Source organism: Nuphar pumila, chromosome 15, assembly GCF_984573655.1.
Source record: "Nuphar pumila chromosome 15, dmNupPumi1.hap1.1, whole genome shotgun sequence".
Classification (NCBI taxonomy): Eukaryota; Viridiplantae; Streptophyta; class Magnoliopsida; order Nymphaeales; family Nymphaeaceae; genus Nuphar; species Nuphar pumila.
In genome coordinates, this window is record NC_143263.1 from 30493940 (window position 1) to 30514535 (window position 20596).

A 20596-nucleotide genomic window follows, 5' to 3' on the forward strand; every position below is an offset into this window, starting at 1 on the left:
CTTACTATTTTGATCATGCTATGGGTTGAGTATGACCCAATTTAGACACATACTGAATTTCATAGGGTCAAGGTTTGGTAACAAAGAAAGGAGTCCGATTAACTATTCCGGTCAGACCCATGAAGTCCAATATGATTTATGAAATTTTATACCAAAATCAGATCCATCCCGAGTTTCATCCACAATTTTCAATGTAAAAAAACATTATTTTATCTGGTTTGGTTTATGTAATCCTTATCGGATCCAAGTATGGTCTTTCTGAAGAAATATCAGATCAAATCTGAATTTGAATCTGATATCGACACTTCCTACTCGGATCCGAGTACGGACTCACCTGTAGAATGTGCATATTTTAAGTATTATATTTGCTGGAAGTAGCTTTTGTTGGATTTGATATCTGATTTGGATCTGACCCACTTACACCCCACTTGGAAAAGCGATCGGGCAAGGGGGATCCAACAGTATAGTCTCACCTCTAAATGGGCTTGGGCCGATACCCACCCCTAATTGCATTTCTATGAGGTATAATGCCTCACTATTCCTCCGCTTTCCCTATAAGAGCATAATCCAACTTTTCACTAAATTACCATAGAAATGCTGGATCCATATCCAAACCCTATTTTCAGATCCGAATTCTTTAATTGCTGAATTTGAACGGGAACAATCCTTATTGGGATTGAATCCCACGGATTTGCCGATACGGACCAAATCTAGTTATTAAATATTTAATCAGACCCGTGTATGTTTTGTTGGGGCAGATCAAATCGGACGCGAGTCTAGACCCGGTAACAGCACTTGTTAGTCGGTTTTGAGTCCTGACACACCTAAGTCACCCAATTTTGCCAAGGTCCTAACCGTTGACAACCATAGGCCTGACCGCTTGAGGTCAGTGAGAACGGGACCTTGCCAAATTAGGAGAGAGAATCTACAGGGATTGTCCAAAAATCAATTTCCGGACTCGAGGGGCAATTATCCAATCCGATTAAATACCAAGTCCACCTCCCCCTACTTCTCCCTCACGATTTTAGACCGCCTGTAAGAATTTCTAGAGAGAGAGAGAAGCCATCTCTAGAGAGAGAAACAGAGAGGAAGAGAGAAGAGAGAGGGAACAGGCAAGGATGTCGTGGCAAGCGTACGTCGATGACCATCTGATGTGTGATATCGACGGCAACCATGTCACTGCCGCCGCGATTATCGGCCACGATGGCAGCGTCTGGGCTCAGAGCGACATCTTCCCTCAGGTCTCTCTCTCACTCTTTTGTTTTTTGTTGGTGTTTTTTTTAATATCTGGAGAATCATTCGCTCCATCATTTGTATCCGATAGTTTCGTCTGGATTGATATCTGTATATCAGAGATCGTAGAATAGTGTTTTGTTGGTAGTCGATATTATCAAATGAATTGGAGGTTTTCAATGGCTTTTGTTAATTTCGGGTCTCTGTTGCGTTGGGGGATATTAGATTTTGGTACTGAACGATCATCTTATTTTTTCGATTAGTTCCCTGTTAGATCAATTGTTCTCTGCTGTGATAATGTTGATCAGTTTTTTTTTACTTTTATTCTCTCTTGATGAATTTGGGTATCTAAATTTGGTGGCTTTTGGACTTCTATATGTTGGTGTAGAAATTGGTATATTTCTTCAAGGTATTTTAATAGAGATTTTTTAGTTCCTCATTGATTTACGTTGTTAGTGTTATTTGATTAGGTTGATCTTTTTCGATGCGATAAGATTATAACACCCATTTTTTGATGGCGGTTGTTATTTTGGTGTTTGTGTAGTTTAAACCTGAGGAGATTGCTGCTATTATGAATGACTTTACGGAACCGGGTTCGCTCGCACCGACTGGTTTGCACCTTGGATCCATCAAGTACATGGTGATCCAAGGTGAGGCTGGGGCTGTCATCAGAGGCAAGAAGGTGATGAGCCTTATTCAGATTTATTTATCTCAGTATGCTTCCTTAGGTTTCTTTTGAAAATCCATGATGGAATGGGTCGTACATGATTTGATGCGTATGGTTGATTGTTGGTTTGTCAAAATTGATTATTTGGATGTTGTGCTTGGTGCCTAAGATTCACTTCCACAATCTGTAGACTTTTGCTTATGGAACTTTCATCCCATGTTTGCATTAATGCTTCTTCAGCTGGTAATTTCTATGGAGCAGTACAACGCAGCTCGGTTTTAATTTGACAGGGCTTGATCTCCTGTCGTGTGTGACCAAGTGATCCAGTGAACTCTCTTAATCTGGGGCCTTGTTCTGATTCGGTGGATTCTGTCAGTTTGAGAAGTTTATAGCAACTCATTCCAATTTAGCCGAGGTTGAATCTTGTTGCACGTGATCAAAATACTAATGGACTCTGTCAATTTTGTGTGGTGGTGTCAGTTCTCATATATCAGAGCAGCCACACAAAATTGTTTGGTGGAATATCAATTGGCTGGTCTTGAATGGCTAGAGAAAGTACACTGAATAAATGATCTTTTGCTAGACCAAGTCTCTACGAATACAAAGATGACACAACCCACGTTCTCTGTAATGAATCAATGATGTGGTTGTGAATTTTTCCATATAGAAGTGGAAATCAACGATTCCCTTGTTGTGAAAAATGGTAAAATTATTTAGCTTATCCAAATGTTACTTTGATTGATTCAGATACGGGAGTACTTTCTTATTATATGCTCAAACCTGAACTGAAGAAACTGATAGATATTTAAATGTGTAAGGGTTATAGTTACTTTCATGCTGCACCATGCATATATGATAGATCTAAGAAATGTCAAGGTCGTTCCCTTTGCCAAAGAAAGGGCAATACTTTGTGAAATTTCTGCAATCCATCCACATAGGAACTTTTGGCAAACGGGGAAAAAGTCTAGTGAAATTCATGGCACTGCATGTTAATATAACATAATGATTGATCGTTATTTGTTAGAACTTGCTAGTGTAAGTTGCACTTGCTCCTACACTGCTAAAAAAGAGTAATATAAAGACTGAAGTGATGGGTATCTGTCACATACACATTTAAGGATTTCTCAACCATATTTTATTCATGGACATGGTTAAGGAGGCTGATGATTGAAGTATCATTTGTGTTTGAATATTACTTTGTAAGGTCATGGATAATTGTTCTAGTGGTCTTTTTGTCAGATTTCTTGTGACCCAAGACCTGGCATTACCTAAACTATTGAGAATGTTGCACATCTAACATTTAGTGTCCCAAATTGAAGACCTAGTGAGTGACTTCGGTCAAGTCTCAAATTAAGTTTGCACTTTAATCGCAGCAAGGTTCCTCATTGTGGAATCCTTGGTCAGTGTTTTCAAAGTGCTAGATTCTGGGTTGGTGATTGTTCTTTATTATTATCAATCTTTAACCTATTCATCTTATCCAGTAGATGGTGAGTGCCTTATGTTAGTCCCATCTTGGGCACCATGTATGTACAAAGGAATTCTTTAACAAGTTTGTTGAGTTAATTTTGTAGACATATTCTTTAAGTGTATATGAATGAATTCCTCAACATGCAGCAAGCTTAGCTTCATTTTTTTGAGTTGATTGTCTAAATGTAGAAGTATGACTTCTCGTGAGTTTCCTGTGATGGGAACCCACATGTCGATGCCTATGTCATAAGGGAGGATCCCAGGTGATTCATATCTGTTTGCATTCTCAGAATCCACCAATTTGTGTATCCTGTCTCAAGGGCCTTCTTGAAGCAAGTACAGAATCTGGTCTTATTTTGTGAGGGAGGTAGCAAATTTTCTCTTAAATCCTCATCACTATGGTGGGTTCTGAGCTTATACGTGCATCTTCTTACCTGCTGGCTGTGCATAAATCTTGGTCGTTTGTGCATGTGCATCATACTGCTGCAGAAAAGCAACGATTTCATTTGATGACAGCTTAAGTTCCAGCTTTATTTAAGTCTCAACATGCTAGTGTACTTCATGATGTTTGGGAAATGCCAAAGCATGGTAAAGTATCTTGGTGTTATATATATATATATATATATACCCAATAGGGGTATTTTGGTCATTTTACATAGTTGTTTCTAGAAACAACTATTTTAATAGGCAGTTTATTTTTATCTTTTATCTTTTTTTTCTTTTTATTATTTAATATGCATTGGGGGTCCCACATTATAGTCGTTGGGACTCCCAATGACAACATGTGGGAGCCCCCAGTGGCTCCCTTTTGCGTCCCTCTTTGTGTATAAATGGGGGTGTTCTCCCCTTGTATTCTAAAGCTTTTGAGCTCTCATTCAATAAAGCTCTTTACTTTTTTATGTGTATAGCCTTTTAAAGGCTTTTTGTATTGTCCCTTAATGGACTTATTTACTATCCCTCTCTTGTGCCTTTGTGCTTGTCCATTATTGGACATTGTGAATGCATTAGCATTCTTGTATTACATTTTCGTATACTTCGTTACATGGTATCAGAGCCATACTGTTCTTGGAGTTGAAGTTGTGACAATGCTCTCTCTCCTCTTTTGTCTGTACAATGGAATCCAAGATTGATCTCTCATTTAAGCTCAATGGCAAGAATTACATGATGTGGGCGTCCGCAATTGGAAATAATCTCAAAGGAAAAAAATTTTGGGGTTATATAATGGGTTTTATTCTCGAACCTCAACTAAAGCTTACCAAGATTGAAGGAGGTCAAGAGAAAGTTATTGAGGAAGATCCTCGCCTCAAGGCCATTGAAGAACATAAAAAAAGGATGAAAGATTGGGAGAGAAATCATGCAAAGATCCTTGCATGATTCATGAACAATGTATAACTCAAGGTATGTGCTAACATTGCCAAATTTCGTAAAGCCAATGAAGCTTGGTTTTTTATGAAGGGTATGTATACCCAAAAAGATCTTGCAAGACTATAGTTTTTGCAAAAAAAGGTGAGAACCACCAAAGAAGGTGATTTAAGCATTCAAGATTACTATAGTGCTTTAAATCCTCTATGGGATGAATTAGCACTCTTAGAACCTAAGTGGGTTGCCAGAGGATGTGGATCTTAGGCAAAAACAAATGGAACAAGAAAGGTGTTTTCAATTTCTGTTTGGGTTTTATCCTGAGTTTGAACAAGTTAGATCTTGTAAAACCTGTAAATTTTGAATATTAATAATAAATAAAAAATTCATCTTTATCTTCGAGTTAGAAATGCGTTTCTATCGTTTAAATCTCATTTATTGATGTTTAAATGCTCAATTGCTCATTTCTGACCAACAAGGGTAAAATTGGTATTTTTAAAACTATTTCAGATATTTAACAATCAATTATGTTACTTCTGATCAAAAATATGTTTTTAAGAGTTCTGTAAAATATTGGTGTGATATCATTGAATTTTAGAATTTACTCGATGAATTTAGAAAGTTAAAAATCTTAATTTTTAACCAAGAGTCATTTTGGTCATTTTAATCAAAAGTATTTAAAATACTTAATCTTTGCAGTAACCAAATTTGGTGAGATGAAGATGTTGGTGTATGTAGCATTTTTTTGTTTAACAGTTAATATTTATTGGTGGTCCATCCTATCTTTCTAGGTTTTTGGGGATTTCATGTTTTTAGAGTTTTTGGCATTTTTTATCGCGCACCAAGTGTTCGGTGCATCGTTGCTTGAGCGGTCGTCTTTTGGATTTCGTTTTGTTGTTCTTCACATTATTAAAGTAAGCTTCCTTAACTGAACTTGTAGAGAGGTTGTTTAGGCACTAATTGCGTAAGCATGATGTTGTGTTAAATACTTCACTGATTTGCAAGTACAAGTTATGTGCACACACCGCACGTAGTTGTGGATATCTAAGGGTGCTACGGTTGCCTACATGTTTAGCTGATTTGAGTGCAGGATATACTAAAAATGTGATACTTACGCTAAGTATCAAAATAGCTATAAGCCAATGTGCATTGAATGCAATGCAATGCAAAATGCAAATCAAGCAAATGCTCATGGTAAATACGTGGTGCAAATGCATCACCCAATAAATTTATTTGTATTGTATGCAACACTTTCTTGCTCACACACACCACTTAGTTGTGGATATCTAGGACTGTTGTGATGGTAGTTCGGAGATCATGCTGAGCATGATTTGAATGTATGAGAATAAAAGTGATTTTTTTGTCGTAGTTCGGAGATCATGCTCATCATGATTTTAGATAGCGGAATATGAAGTGTGTTTGTTGCAGGTACATGTTTGAGCGTGCATTTGTGTGAATGAATGTTGCACAAATTGATGAATTTGACATAACCATATTGAATGCTAGTGTGAAATAATAATTGTGTAATCATACATGAAAGCATGAGCGATAGAATCATGTTCATGATAGGATTATGCAAATATCGTTATACATTGACTGATACGTCCTGTGCTCTCATGAACGAACCATGATTTGTGTGAATGCTATATATATACTATATGTGAGACAAATTATGCATGAAATGCTTGGTTTGCACATTGATTCATGTGGTGAAACAATGCATATATGACTTGTGTGCATAACTCGAACTACGTAGGAGTTACATATGTTGAGGTTTAGTTGCTTTGTATTATGAAATATGTTTGTTCACGTATGTATGCATAGAACTCATGTTTTGTTTATGCATGCTTCGAGGTTTAATTTACAAAATGCAATCTTTCTTGTGGCGATGATATGATGCTTAGGATAATATGCTTATGTATGATATAATTTAAATGCCACGTGATATGAAATTATGAATGCATGCGATAAATGTTTAAGTTCAAAAGTGAACTATGATTCATGAAACTTTATTGGTTAAATGCGTGATTTTATAATTTAAGTGCTATATGAAGTGCTATATGATGTGATGCATATTGATTGTATACATGCTTGTGCCTGTGTTGGTGGCTATCGACCTGATGCATGTATCACAATAGTTTTCACTCGATATGGTACCCGTTGAGGAACTGTTCTCAAAGGATTCTCTGTAAGTGTGTGTATGACAAAATCAGGTAATCCGGCTAGAGCGATAAGTTATTGTGAGAAAGTGCATTGTGCAAGAGCGGCTAGCCCGCGAAGACGATATATTCCTTTGAGGAAGTGCATTGTTCAAGACCAGGCAGACCATCCGTCTAGGGCGGTAACTCCTTGTGAGGTTGTACATTCCGAGACCAAGCGATCCGGTGTGAATATTGCGAATATTTATATGATTAAATGAAATGTTATGATGTATTGTGATGATCTTCTAAGTTGATTGGGACAACTAGTTATGAATTTATAGATTTGACTTTTCTTATGTAGCATGATTATATACTGAACTCAGATGTGAGAGTCAGATCCTTATTGATTTTGGATCTTGATATGAGGTTATGATTGTGATATTTATGTTAGTATACAGGTGAATGACACGTCACATTTATAAATTACTAGTTTTGACTTATTAGGTGAACGATATATTTCACTTACATAGTTTTATTGCAAATGATTGCATTATGATTTTCTGAGTGAATATATCACACCTATGTATCATGATTGATGTTTATCATGAATATTTAACTAAATTACTTAGAAGGTATGTGCGTGTGTTTCATGCTAGAATGGTCAAATCTGATTTGACTTATTCTTGATAAGAATTATGAATGCATATGAAAATGATGCAATGATCTGAATGTCTTATATATATATGCGATGACTTGTATGACTTATTGCATATAGATTATGCTTTATTATGTGAGTTATGGTTGAATAAAATATTAAGTGATGAAATGTTTTTAAATGATTTATGTTTGAATGTTTGAAATGAATGACTCATAGGACGTTGTTATCACTTGACGATTGATGAATAATATATTATGTCTTTACCTTTAAATGCTTGATATATTTTTTTAAGTTTGAGTTTGTGTTGCCTTAACCGACTTTAGCGAGTTTGACTCCCTTTTATGGGGGACAGGTAATGCAGGTAAAGTATGATGAGTAGTTAGCTCGAAGGACTAGTCGAGCTGTATCCTTGAGGGTCTACTTTTACCTTGCGATCTTGGTAGACATGATCTTTTCGTTTTAAGTACTTGATCATGTAGAGACTGAATTATTGTTTTAATACTCTGATTTGAAATAAAATTACAACTTTTTATATTTCAGTTTTATATTGTACGTGGTTTGAAATGTGTATATCCTATACATTTTGATTTGATTATTATATTTAGTTTAACCCCGCCCAAAGTCTTAACCGTTTTTAAAAATTGTTTTCACATTATAAGATCTGATTTACTTATACTTATAAAAAAAATATTGGTCTCGAAATTTTAATATTTGAACAATAATTAACGTTAAAATTTTGGGGGCGTTACAGATCCTCCCTTTTACATAGATCCACTCTTCCTCCTTTGGAGGGTGTCATTGCCGAAATTATTCAAGAAGAAACTCGGCTTGACATGAGTGTTGATGATGTCTTAGCCGTATCTAAACCCGACAACAATGTTAAAACATATAAGCCTCCACATTTTGGGAGGCAAGGTACTTATACCAACAATAATAACTATGGTGGAGGTAGAAAGATGATCGTTTGTCATCATTGTAATGAGTCGGGTCACATTAAACCCGCTTGCCCAAAATTGAATGAAACTTTCAAGTATAAGGTTGCTTCCATTGAAGAATCAACTATCAAAAAAGGAAGATGAAGGCAAGAGTGGAGATCTTAAAAATACACTTGACAAATTTCTATGGCTCTTCAACAAATCCTCAAAGTTACTTCTTCTACATCGGGTGCCGCCATTGCCTTTATATCACCACCTGATACATATTCTTGGATTTTAGATTCGGGAGCATCCTTTCATATGACTCCATGAAAATGCTTTAACTGATGTATGCACCGATTCAAAAATATCTTGTGTCTCTACGGCCGATGGAACCTTTTAAAAATAAAAAGTATATGAACACTAAATCCAAAAAAAATTCAAAAGCTTTTTTGTCCCAAAGGTTAAAGTTGTTCCAAAACTAAACTTAAATCTTTTTTCGGTTTCTCAGATTGTCGACCATGGATGCGGAATATCTTTCTCATCTAATGGATGCTTTATGCAAGATCTCCAATCTGAGAAGCGGATTGGGCAAGGCCATAGGAAGGGAGACCTTTTCTCTATGGATTATTTGACTCCTCCTTCCAACTCCTTTTGTACCTATCTCCAAGACGAGCATTGAAATTCGGCATAAAAGACTTGGACATCCAAGCTACTAAAAAATGTATCTTTTTTTTCTTTTGGGAACAAATTTTGTAAAGAAAAAGATATGAATTGTAAAGATTGTATTCTTGGAAAAATGAAATATATTAAATTTCCGACTAGAACGTTTGTTTCAACAAGACCTTTTGAATTGGTGCACTCGAATATATAGTGTCCATCTCCGGTTTTGTTTAAGGGTGGTTATTCATATTATGTAATATTCATTGATGACTTTAATAGGCATGTATGAATCTATTTTCTTAATTTTAAATCGAAAGTTTTCTCCTTTTCAAAGAGTTTTGTATAAAAGTTAAAAATCAATTTTAAAGTAATATATCTATTTTTAGATCCGATTCGGGTGGAGAATATCTATCTAATGATTTTCAAAATTATCTAAAAAAAATAGAATTTGTTATCAAAGATCGTGTCCTAGAACACCTTAACAAAACATGCTAGCAGAAAGAAAACATAGGTATATTGTAGAAACCGCTAGAACATTGCTTATTTCTAAAAATATCCTAAAAATTTTTTAGGTCGAAGTCGTTTTAACTTTCACCTATTTAATAAATCATATGCCATCATCCACTTTGAAAAATAGCTCTCTTTCTGAAAAACTTCTCAACATGGCACCCGACTTAAATCGTTTATGCATTTTCGATTGCAAATGCTTTGTACTTTTATACAAAAGAGATGAGTTGTCTCCAAAAGCAATTGCGTGTGTTTTCCTTAGATACAGTGAAAATAAAAAATGATATAGATGCTTTGATTTAAAAAATAACAAACTTTATGTTTCCAAAGATGTGACATTCTTAGAAGATAAAAATGGTTTTGAAAATCTTGATAAGAAAGATGAATTTGACTACATGTTTTTGTATGATCTTTCTCCAATGAAAGATATGCGTTCTAGTGAGATGATTCATTGAATCATTTTGAAATCATAGATGACACATCATGAAAACTCTAATATTGAAACATCACCAAGTAGTGATGACATTATTGATAATTCTAAAAACCTTCAAGTTTATACTCGGGGTGAGCAAACAACAACGCCTTCATCCCAAACAATTGGGGTTGGCGATATGAACCAAAAAGAAAATCATTTTGGGTCTTCCATATGAATCCTTCTCCTCCAATCATTTTTATCCAATGTCATGTCCTCGGTGAGGTTCAAAGCATTCATATCCTTTCTTATCATCTTCATCCAAGTCTTCTTAGGCCTACCCCGACCTCTTTTAGCTAATAGATTTTCCCATTTCTCCATCTTTCTAACCGGAGCATCATTAGGCCTTCGCCGAATATGCCCAATCCATCGTAAACGATTCTCACTCATCTTATTTTCAATGGATGCAATGCCTACCTTCTTACGTATTTCCTCGTTTCGAATCTTATCTTTTAGTGTATTTCCACACATCCATCGAAAAATATGCATCTTAGTTACACTCATTTTTTGCAAATGATGTCTCTTGGCAGCCCAACATTCCGTACCATAAAGTAAAGCGGGTCTGATTGTCGTCCTATAAAACTTTCCCTTCAACCGCAATGGCATTCTACGATCGCACAACACTCAAGTTGCACTTTTCCATTTCATCCACCCAACTTTAATCCTATGATTTACATCACCATCAATTTTTCCATTCTTTTGAATGATAGATCCCAAATATTTGAAACAGTCATCCACCGCTATTTGTTGCTCACCAAGCTTCACTAAACTCTCGTCACTACTTCGTTGCTTACTAAACCGACATTCCATATATTATGTCTTACTCTTACTCAACGTAAAACCTCTTGCTTCCAAAGTCTACCTCCATAATTCTAACTTAGCATTAAGCCCAGCTCTAGACTCATCAATCAAAACAATATCATCAGCAAACAACATACACCACGACATATTTTCTTGAATTGATCTTGTAAGTTCATCTATCACTATAGCAAAAAGGAAATGGCTTAATGCAGATCCTTGATGTAACCCAACCGTTATAAGTAAGTTGGTTGTCACCCCTCCACAAGTGCAGACATTGGTTACTACTCCTTCGTACATATCTTTAATTATACTAATGTACTTGAGAGAGATACCTTTCTTCATCATTGTCTACCAGTGAACATCCCTAGGTACTCTATCGTATGCCTTCTCCAAATCAATAAAAACCATATGCAAATCTTTGTTCCCCTCTCTATATCTCTCAGTAAGTTGTCTAAAAAGATGTATAGCTTCCATAGTTGATCTTCCAGGCATAAAATCAAATTGATTCTCCGATATCATAACAACCTTCCTCAACCTATACTCAATCACCCTCTCCCAAAGTTTCATAGCATGACTCATGAGTTTTATACCACGATAGTTTGCGCAATCTTGTATATCACCCTTATTCTTATAGAGAGGCACCAAAGTACTCTTCCTCCACTCATTAGGCATCTTATTTGTCCGCCAAATCTTGTTAAAAAGATTTGCCAACCATACTAAACCTTTCTCCCCCAAGCATTTCTCAGCCTCGATAGGTATACCATCCGGGCCAACTGCTTTTCTGGATTGCATTTTCTTCAAAGCCTCTGCAATTTCTTTCTTTTGAATCTTGCGCATGAAGTTACGATTCATTTCATGTAAAGGAATGGAGAAGTCGCCAAGATCCTGGGCATGCCTTCCATTAAACAGCTTATCAAAATAATCTTTTCATCTCTCCTTAATCTCCTCATCTTTAACTAAAACCCTTTGTGTTTTATCTTTGATACATCTAACCATACCCAAATCCCTCGATTTCATATCTCTCATCTTTGCAAGCTTATAAATATCATTTTCGCCCTCCTTGGTATCCAACTTGTCATAGACCTCCTTATATACCTTATCCCTCGCGTTTCGAACTACTTTTTTAGGTTCCTTCTTTGCTACCATATACTTCTCCAAATTCTCATTATCACGACTCTTACTGAGATTTCTATAACACTCTCTTTTAACCTTAATAGCTAGTTTGATATCTTCGTTCCACCATGATGTATCCTTACCTAGCGGTGCACTGCCTTTAGACTCACCCAAAACCTTCTTCGCCACCTTTTGCATGCAACCCGCTATCTTATACCACATTGATTCTGCATCCTCCTCGAGACACCAATTAGCTTCCTTAGCTACCCGTTCTACAAACATTCCTTGTTTAGCTCCTTTCAGTGCCCACCACTTAATTCTAGGATCTATCCTATGTCTATCCCTTTTGTGGCATTTTCTAATTTTAAGATCTAAAATTAAGACTCTATGTTGTGTAGCTTCACTTTCTCCTGGTATAACCTTACAATCGATGCAACAACCCCTATCTCTCTTTCTGAGTAGGAAAAAATCTATCTGAGTCTTATTAACCCCACTTTTAAACGTTACTAGGTGAGACTCCCTCTTCCTAAACCACGTGTTGGCTAAGATCAAATCATAGGACAAACCAAAATCTAAAATCCTTTCTCCTATTTCGTTTCTTTCTCCTATACCATAGCCTCCATGGATACTCTCAAATCCATCTCTACTAATGCCTACATGCCCATTAAGGTCTCCGTCGATGAAAATCTTTTCTCCATGAGATATCCCTTGTACTACTCCGTCTAAATCTTCCCAAAATTGACGCTTAATGGAATCGTCTAAACCGATTTGAGGTGCATAAACACTAATAAAATTAATAATATCCGTACCTACTACTAATCTAATAAGTATAATCCTATCTCCCTTCCTACATATCTCAACTACATTATCTATAAACTCACTACTAATAACAATCCCAACTCCATTCATATTCCTATGTATTCTTGTATACCAAATCTTATATCCCCAAGGTTGTATCACTTTTGCTTTTTCACCTACCCATTTGGTCTCTTGGAAACATAAAATATCAATCTTTCTCCTACACATAACACCTCCTAACTCTACCAACTTACTAGTTAAAGACCCTATGTTCCAAGTGGCTAACCTAATTGTATGGTCTTGAACTATCTTTTTTACCCTCACCCATCCAACAAAGTGCAGGAACCCTTGCCTATTTGACCCCACCCCCGGGCGCCGGTTTGACGCATCGCTTCTGGGCAAAGTCCTAGCTACCCTTGCCCACTTATCACTGCCTTCGGTCCTATAGAGTACAAAGCGTCGCTTAGTAGGGAACGCCCTAACGAAATTTGCATATTGGTTCATATTCATAGGGTGTGACTAAGTTTTTACGCTGGCTGTCACTGACTTACCGCAACCCTCTTCCGTTATCCGGGCTTGGGACAGACAGTGTATAACTAAACAGTTATGCACAGGATAAAAAAAGCAAATTTTTTTTTATACGACATGAAAATGCCAACAAAAGGAGAATTTGGCGGAAGTACGTAAAAAATACCGTGAATCGTCGCTCATCGATGAGGGCTTCCTCCGTCGCCCGTGTCGGATCTCCCAAAGCGTGAAAACCCCCTCCCTGCCGCTGAGAGAGGGAGAGATAGATGTGCAGTGGGAGCTTCGTCTACCTCCGGCGACCTAGGTTCCGACGAGCTTCCTGAGAGAGAGAGAGAGAGAGAGAGAGAGTCTCGTATCGGGGAGCGGGAGAAAGCAATCGACCCGGTGATGAAGCCAGCTGGCCGCAGGGGCGGTTCGGCGACGGGAATTGCAGCGAGAGGGAGACGGCCAAGGTCAGTCAAGGAGCCTTCGGGATGCAGAGAAAGGGCAGTCCGATGGGTGAGAGAGGGGCAATGGCGATAGGGAACAGAATGCAGAGAAGGGGTGGGTGAGAGAGGGGTAGTCTGGCGACGGCACTGCAATGAGAGGGGAGCAGTACCGTGATCCAACGACGGCGTTGCAGCGAGAGAGGGGTGGTGGCAATAGAGAACAGAATGCAGAAAAGGGGTGCGTGAGAGAAGGGAAATCCAGCGGTATGATCCGGCGATGGCGTTGCAACGAGAGAGGAGACAGAGAGAGAGCCGTTGCAGTCCGATGGCGTTATCACCGTGCTTGAGAGAAGGGCAATCCAGTGGTACAATCCGGCGATGGCGTTGCAGAGAGAGAGAGGGGACGGAGAGAGAGTCGTTTGAGAGGTAGACGACCAGGGTCAGATGGATAGAGAGCCGTTGCAGTCTAGCGATCCGGCGATGGCGTTCCCCTCATTAGGTCATGTTAGGACCTTTCTTCCAAGCAACTCTCTGTTTTTCAAAAATTCTTGGGGTGAGCAAAATAAACTTATTAGTGCCTTAGAAAAATTTTCTCAAAACAATGAGTCTCTAGATGAAACTTCTCTTAGACAATATACTGGAGAATCCATTACACCAAATAGGTTTGTGTCCTATGAAACACTAACACCTAATTATGAGGCTTGCTTAATAACTTTACACTCTCATCATGAGCCCGCACATTATAATCAAGCCAAAAATATTTCAAAGTCGTGAATATAGAATTAGATGCTCTTAAGAAAGCTAACACTTAGGAAATAGTTAAACTTCCACCTAACAAGAAACCTATTGGATGCTGGTAGGTTTTTAAAGTTAAAACTAAAAGTAATGAAACTTTGGAACGATATAAAGCAAGACTAGTAGCTAAAGGATACTCACAAGAATATGGTTTTGACTATGAAGAAACCGTTGCACTCGTGGCTAGGACTAGTGTTAGGACCCTAGTAGTTGTGGCATCAACTAAAAAATGACCTATATATCAATTGGATGTTAAAAATGTCTTTTTTAATGAAAACCTAAATGAAGAAGTCTATATGGATCCTTCGCCGGGATTTAACATTGAACAGAGAAAAACTCTTAAACTTTTAAAAGCATTGTATGGTCTTAAGCAGGCTCCCAAGGCTTGGTGTGATAAATTTAGTGATGTCATGACTAGTCTGGTTTTTCGTTCATGTTATACTGACACTGCTCTCCTTGTAAAAAATGCAGAAACTAGTATTGTTATTCTTCTACTCTATGTAGATGATATGATTATAACAGGGAATGATCAAATCAGTGTTCGTAATGTTAAAAATATGTTAAAAGATAATTTTGATATGTCTGACTTTGGATTCTTAAGATATTTTTTAAGAATTGAAGTTGCACTCTCCTCGCAGATATATATTTTCTCAAATGAAACTTGCTGCAGATATATGTACTAAATCTGGAATTTCAGATGATAATAAGGTGAAAACTCTTGAAGTGATCAATGCTAAATTAAGACTGGAGGACGAGACTCTTCTAGAAGATCTCACACCCTACAACTCATTGACTATCTCACCTATCTGACAATTACCTGTCCAAATATTGCTCATGTCGTTCACTCTGCTAGCCAGTTTCAGCATGCTCCTACAACTGTTCACATACGTGTTGTGCTAAGAATTGTCAGATACCTCAAGAATACCATTACAAAAGGGTTATTTTTATCTTTATCATCTTCATTAAATTTACTTGCTTATATTGATGCTGATTGGGGAGAAAACCCTAATGATAGAATCTCAACTACTGGTTTTTATATCTTTTTAAGAGATTGTCTGATTGCCTGGAGATGCAAGAAGCAACAGAAAGTCTCACTATCCTCTACTGAAGCTGAATACTGGGCTATGATAACTACCATTATGAAACTCGTTTGGTTACGAGGTCTTCTCAAAGATATGGGTGTTGACATCTCCGATCTTTCAAAACTATGTTGCGATAACAAAAGTACAATTTACATTACCAGCAATCACAGCGTACCAAGCATATAGAAATTGATTGCTACTATGTACGTGATGAATATTTGAGATGAACGATTACCTTGTCATATGTCACATCAGAGTATCAGTTGGCAGACTTATTCATTAAAGCTCTTTCTGCTCTCCGTTTTATTTTTTTTCATAGCAAACTTTCAATCTATCTCTCCGTAAAGTTTAAGGGGGTGTTTTATATATATATATATATATATATATATATATATATATATATATATATATATATACAATACCTGATAGGGGTATTTTGGTCATTTTACATAATTGTTTCTGGAAACAACTATTTTAATAAGTAGTTTATTTTTATCTTTTATCTTTTATCCTTTTTTTAATTATTTAATATGCATTGGGGGTCCCATATTATAGTTGTTGAGATCCCCCAACGGTATTTATGACCGACAACATGTGGGAGCCCCCAATGGCTCCCTTTTTCCTCCCTCTTTTTGTGTATAAATAGGGGTGTTCTCTCCTTGTATTCTAAAGCTTTTGAGCTCTCATTCAATAAGGCTCTTTACTTTATTTATGTGTATAGCCTTTTAAACCCTTTTTGTATTGTCCCTTAATGGACTTCTTTACTATCCCTCATTGCCTTTGTGTGTGTCCGTTATTGGACATTGTGAATGCATTAGCTTTCTTGTATTACATTTCCGCATACTTCATTACACTTGGGGCATCTCAGCAAAGGGATTTAAAGCTCAGAACAAGGATACATCACAGGTGGTGGATGCAAATCTGAGCTTTTTGTATGCTATATTTGCATAGTCCATACAGTTGAAACATGCCTTCTATTCTTTATGGCCTTTTTGCATAGCTCAAGAGGCTATGTACAGAATGGTGTGTAGAGACGCCCTCTGCAGAAGCAAAGTCCAGGCTTCTTCCTCCCATTTCACTTTGTTTCTATGGGTGGTGGGTGGCTTGTTTCCTATTGAAGTGGTGCCACCTTTCCATGTTCTAAAGGGAACATGTGAGGTGCCATGCTGATGGGTCCTTAAGTGGAGAAAATTTGTGACAAAATTTACCTAGTAACATGTGAGATAAAGTGGAGACATGGTTTTAAGCTTCCTATGTTTGCTGATGCATGGAAAACTTATTTTTCTTGTTTGTAAAGGTACTTTTAGAAATGCAAACATGCTCTTAAGTCAGATCTATCATCAAAGATTCCACGTTAGGATGTTTGTAAAATTCCTAAGATATATTTGTAAAGCCTGGAACTCCAATCCGTGCCTTGTGATTATTGCACTATTTCTCTCTGAAACAATGGGAGAAAGAGGCTGGAAATGCTCCTTTCACATGGTATATACTTCTGTTCACCTATGTGGAGTACCAAAACTCCCCTTCTGTGATCCATTTCGGGTTACTATATAGTCTGTTGTAAGAATTATGAGTAATATTTCTACGGTCAAGTTTCACCATTTATTGGTATTAGTCTACATGATCACTGTCCTGCCTCATGTTTTGACATTTTTAGCTTGTTATAAGATGCTTCAATTGGATCTAAGCAAGCCATTCTCTTTGGACCAAAATATTTAGCATGAAGAAATTGCATCCTTTCGGGTGGGTTTCACCTTCTCATTATTCAGGTCTGCTGCTTTACTTTAATATATTTCTCACTATACATAATTGCAGGGGTCTGGCGGAGTTACTGTGAAGAAAACCAACCTGGCTTTGATCATTGGAATCTATGATGAGCCAATGACCCCTGGGCAGTGCAACATGATCGTTGAAAGGCTTGGTGATTATCTCATTGAACAGGGTTTCTAGCTTTTTCATTGGGCCTGAATTCCTTTTTCTTTGTGGGGCTTTGATCTTTTCTTGTATAAGCTTTGCATCTTCCTGACAGTGGAGTTGGCTTCAATGAATAATTATATGCCGGCTTTATAGGGTCGTGGTGGGACATGGTTTGATTATTTTTCTTTTCTCTTTTGGTGTGCAGTGGTATGATATGTTTTTTCTATTCCATACTTTCTGCAGTTTGTGTATCTTGTTTGTGATCCAGATATTTCTTTTAGTGGGGGAAATGTTATAGAAGCTTTTAATTGTGCACGGATCATGCTTGTGTAGTTTGAGGCTATTTGCTTTCATACTTTATTGTTGAAGAATTCAATACCATCGTTAATTTGGTTTGTGTAATTGGTTGGCTCTGCTGAGATAGTCAAATGCCATGCTATAGCTTTCAAACAAAAACAAACATCGTATGAGACTAGATCTTTCTCTCAAGAAATTTTCACATGTACTGCTGGTTAATTTGTATAGAAATATGAAATCTTTTCGTATGTTTTTTTTAATTGTTTGGAAGTGCATGGAAAGATTCTGCTTTCTCATTTCATTCAGAACTCACATGTTTTATCTCCTTTTACAGACCTGTCCTAAATTCATGGTGAATGTCCGCAAGAGAGTTGTCAATACATATAGACAACCGCATAAATCTTGTTTCTTGTTAGTGTGCTTTTTCTGAAATCATGTGTTTGAATCTTTTCATTCTCAAGCCTAGACTCATGTGCTATCTAGCCATGACCTTCATCCATATACTCTAGTTATCTCTAACTCGTGCTTAGAGACCGGATTCACATCGTGATGTAGGTCCACTTACAATATTGGTCAACACAGACATGGTGAGACTAGTTATTGAGTCTGGATAAGGTGCAATCACATGACACAAATTTTATGCATTAAGCGCTTGATCGCCCTCCATCAGGCCTTGGGCCCCACAACTGATAGGCCTATCCCCGAGATGGAGGGTGATCAGGTGCTTAATGAACAAATATTTGTGCAATCATATTGCACCTGATCTTTTCACCTAGTTATTGCCTCTTGGGTCGAGCCCTTGAATCTGCATGATCCATGCTACATAATCAAATTGGCTACTAATTAAAAAAAAAAAAGGAGGGAAAAGCACTTGAATATATGAGAAAATATGATATTGTTTTACCACTTATCGCTTAGATTCTGATCCAGCTACATGCTTAAAGAGGGAAATATCCCGAGTTTCATATTACAAATGAAACAAGTAAAAATTTATTTATAGAGCTTATCAAATGCCTCAACTTTACTATCCATGATAAGTCAATCTTTGATTAGCTTGAATGACTCACTAAACAAGTTCTAATTGAAGTTCTAGTCGTTCACCATCTATAGGCATTATGTGCAACTTTCCATAGCAAGAAAAATAGGGCTGAGAAACGAGATGAACAACTCGCTGTTCGGCTCAGAAATTGGGCTTGGCAAGCTGAGCTACGATCCAGCTCGTTTAGGTATTCTCTTTTGATACGGACAGGAAAAGCTCAGCTTAGCATGGCTCACGTAGGCTCATTTATATTATACATTTAATATATATTTATACATATGATAAAATTTTAAGAAACACTAAGATGGTATCCCATGTGGTAAGCGGGGTCCTGTGTCAGGCTGAAGGTCCAGCATCGAATCCCTCTGCCACATGGGGCGGCTGTTGTTCTGGTAGAGGTCCGCCTAACCCCTTATCGGAATACAATTGGATTGAAGTATGGTTTCTATTTTTGCTACCGAATCTAACGGATATCTGAATTTGATTGCATGTAAAAGAGATCAGATTCAGTATGAGCTTTTCTTCATTTGAATCTGAACCCATTTAGCCAAATATCTAATTAGTCTGATCTGATATTGGTGATATCTGACCCGAATCTGACCATTTAACCACCGTAGAATAAATCCAGAATGGATAAGTCTGGTCTAGTTTTGATGGGCAATGTCCCCGGTAGGGGTGCAAATGAATCAGCTTTGTTTGGATCGTCCATCCATATATGACACTTTATTTCTAATACAAATCCTTAAATTAAGATCCAATTCAGATTTGCTTAGCGGGATTATTTTTGGAGACAAATCAGGCACGAATAATAGAATGTTGGATTTAGATTCAAATTTGGATCAAGTCTGACCTATTTGTATTTTCTGCAAACATTAAAAAACCTGATTTTTTTAGTCACCTATCGTTGGATCCAGCATTACCATACACATATCAACCTTGCTTCATTGGATCTAATTCGAACTTGGACTTTGATTCAGATCTATTGCACACACTTTTGATCAGATTTGGATTAAGCATGATCCAGCCTAGGGGTGTCAACGGGTTGGATCCCTGCTAAAATGGGTGGGTCCAAACCTGGATCCAACTAAGTGATATTGGATCCACATTTGAGTCTGACTGAATTTTTCATAGGAAAAAACATACCTGGATCCATTAAGAATAACATAAACCAGTCTCCGTGGGTCCATACCCAATAAAATAATAATTTTTTTAAGTTTTTACATCTAAAAATTAAGGATTTTAATCGAAACTCAAGTTGAACCCAGGTTTGGTATAAAATTTCATAAACCACACCCGACTCATGGGATCACCTTATTTGCAACCAAACCCTGACCCTGTAGGATCTGGTACGTTGGGTCATACATACATGATCCTTTGACGCTCACCATCCAGCCCATGTCTAACCGTGTTAATGGGGCATTAAACAAAACACTCTTTTTTTGATAAAATTTAAAAACAAAACCTTTTTCTTTTTGAGAACATTTATCCATAAAGGAACTAAACCCAGTTTTGACTCGACAAGCACACAACCGGGTCCGGGTCTAAAAGAATATCCAAACCCTCTGGTTCACTCGACGTCTCGTCATTTAGTAAAAAGGATGGGGCATTTTAGTCATTGGTGTTCTGAAAAAACACTGGAACAACGAGGAAGGAAGGAGGGAGAGGGAGGAGAAACCCTAGTGATTGTGTGGGGGAAGAATAAAACCCCTAGAAAATC

General features: G+C 37.3%; 1 protein-coding gene across 1 annotated transcript; it reads left to right on the plus strand.

Moving 5' to 3' along the window:
* Nucleotides 1-1012: 1012 nt before the first annotated feature.
* On the plus strand, nucleotides 1013-17858 carry LOC149814995 (profilin-3-like). Its single transcript, XM_089989191.1, has 3 exons — nucleotides 1013-1241; nucleotides 1778-1915; nucleotides 17442-17858. Exons 1-3 carry the CDS (start codon nucleotides 1119-1121, stop codon nucleotides 17574-17576), a joined length of 396 nt encoding a protein of 131 aa, XP_089845317.1. The 5' UTR covers nucleotides 1013-1118; the 3' UTR covers nucleotides 17577-17858.
* The last annotated feature ends 2738 nt before the right edge of the window (nucleotides 17859-20596 follow it).

Bases quoted from the DNA above. Each gene is read 5' to 3' on its own strand.
- LOC149814995 (XM_089989191.1), top strand. From the start codon at position 1,119: ATGTCGTGGCAAGCGTACGTCGATGACCATCTGATGTGTGATATCGAC. The intron at 1,242-1,777 runs GTCTCTCTCTCA...GTGTTTGTGTAG, and splicing joins AGAGCGACATCTTCCCTCAG to TTTAAACCTGAGGAGATTGC. The intron at 1,916-17,441 runs GTGATGAGCCTT...ACATAATTGCAG, and splicing joins CTGTCATCAGAGGCAAGAAG to GGGTCTGGCGGAGTTACTGT.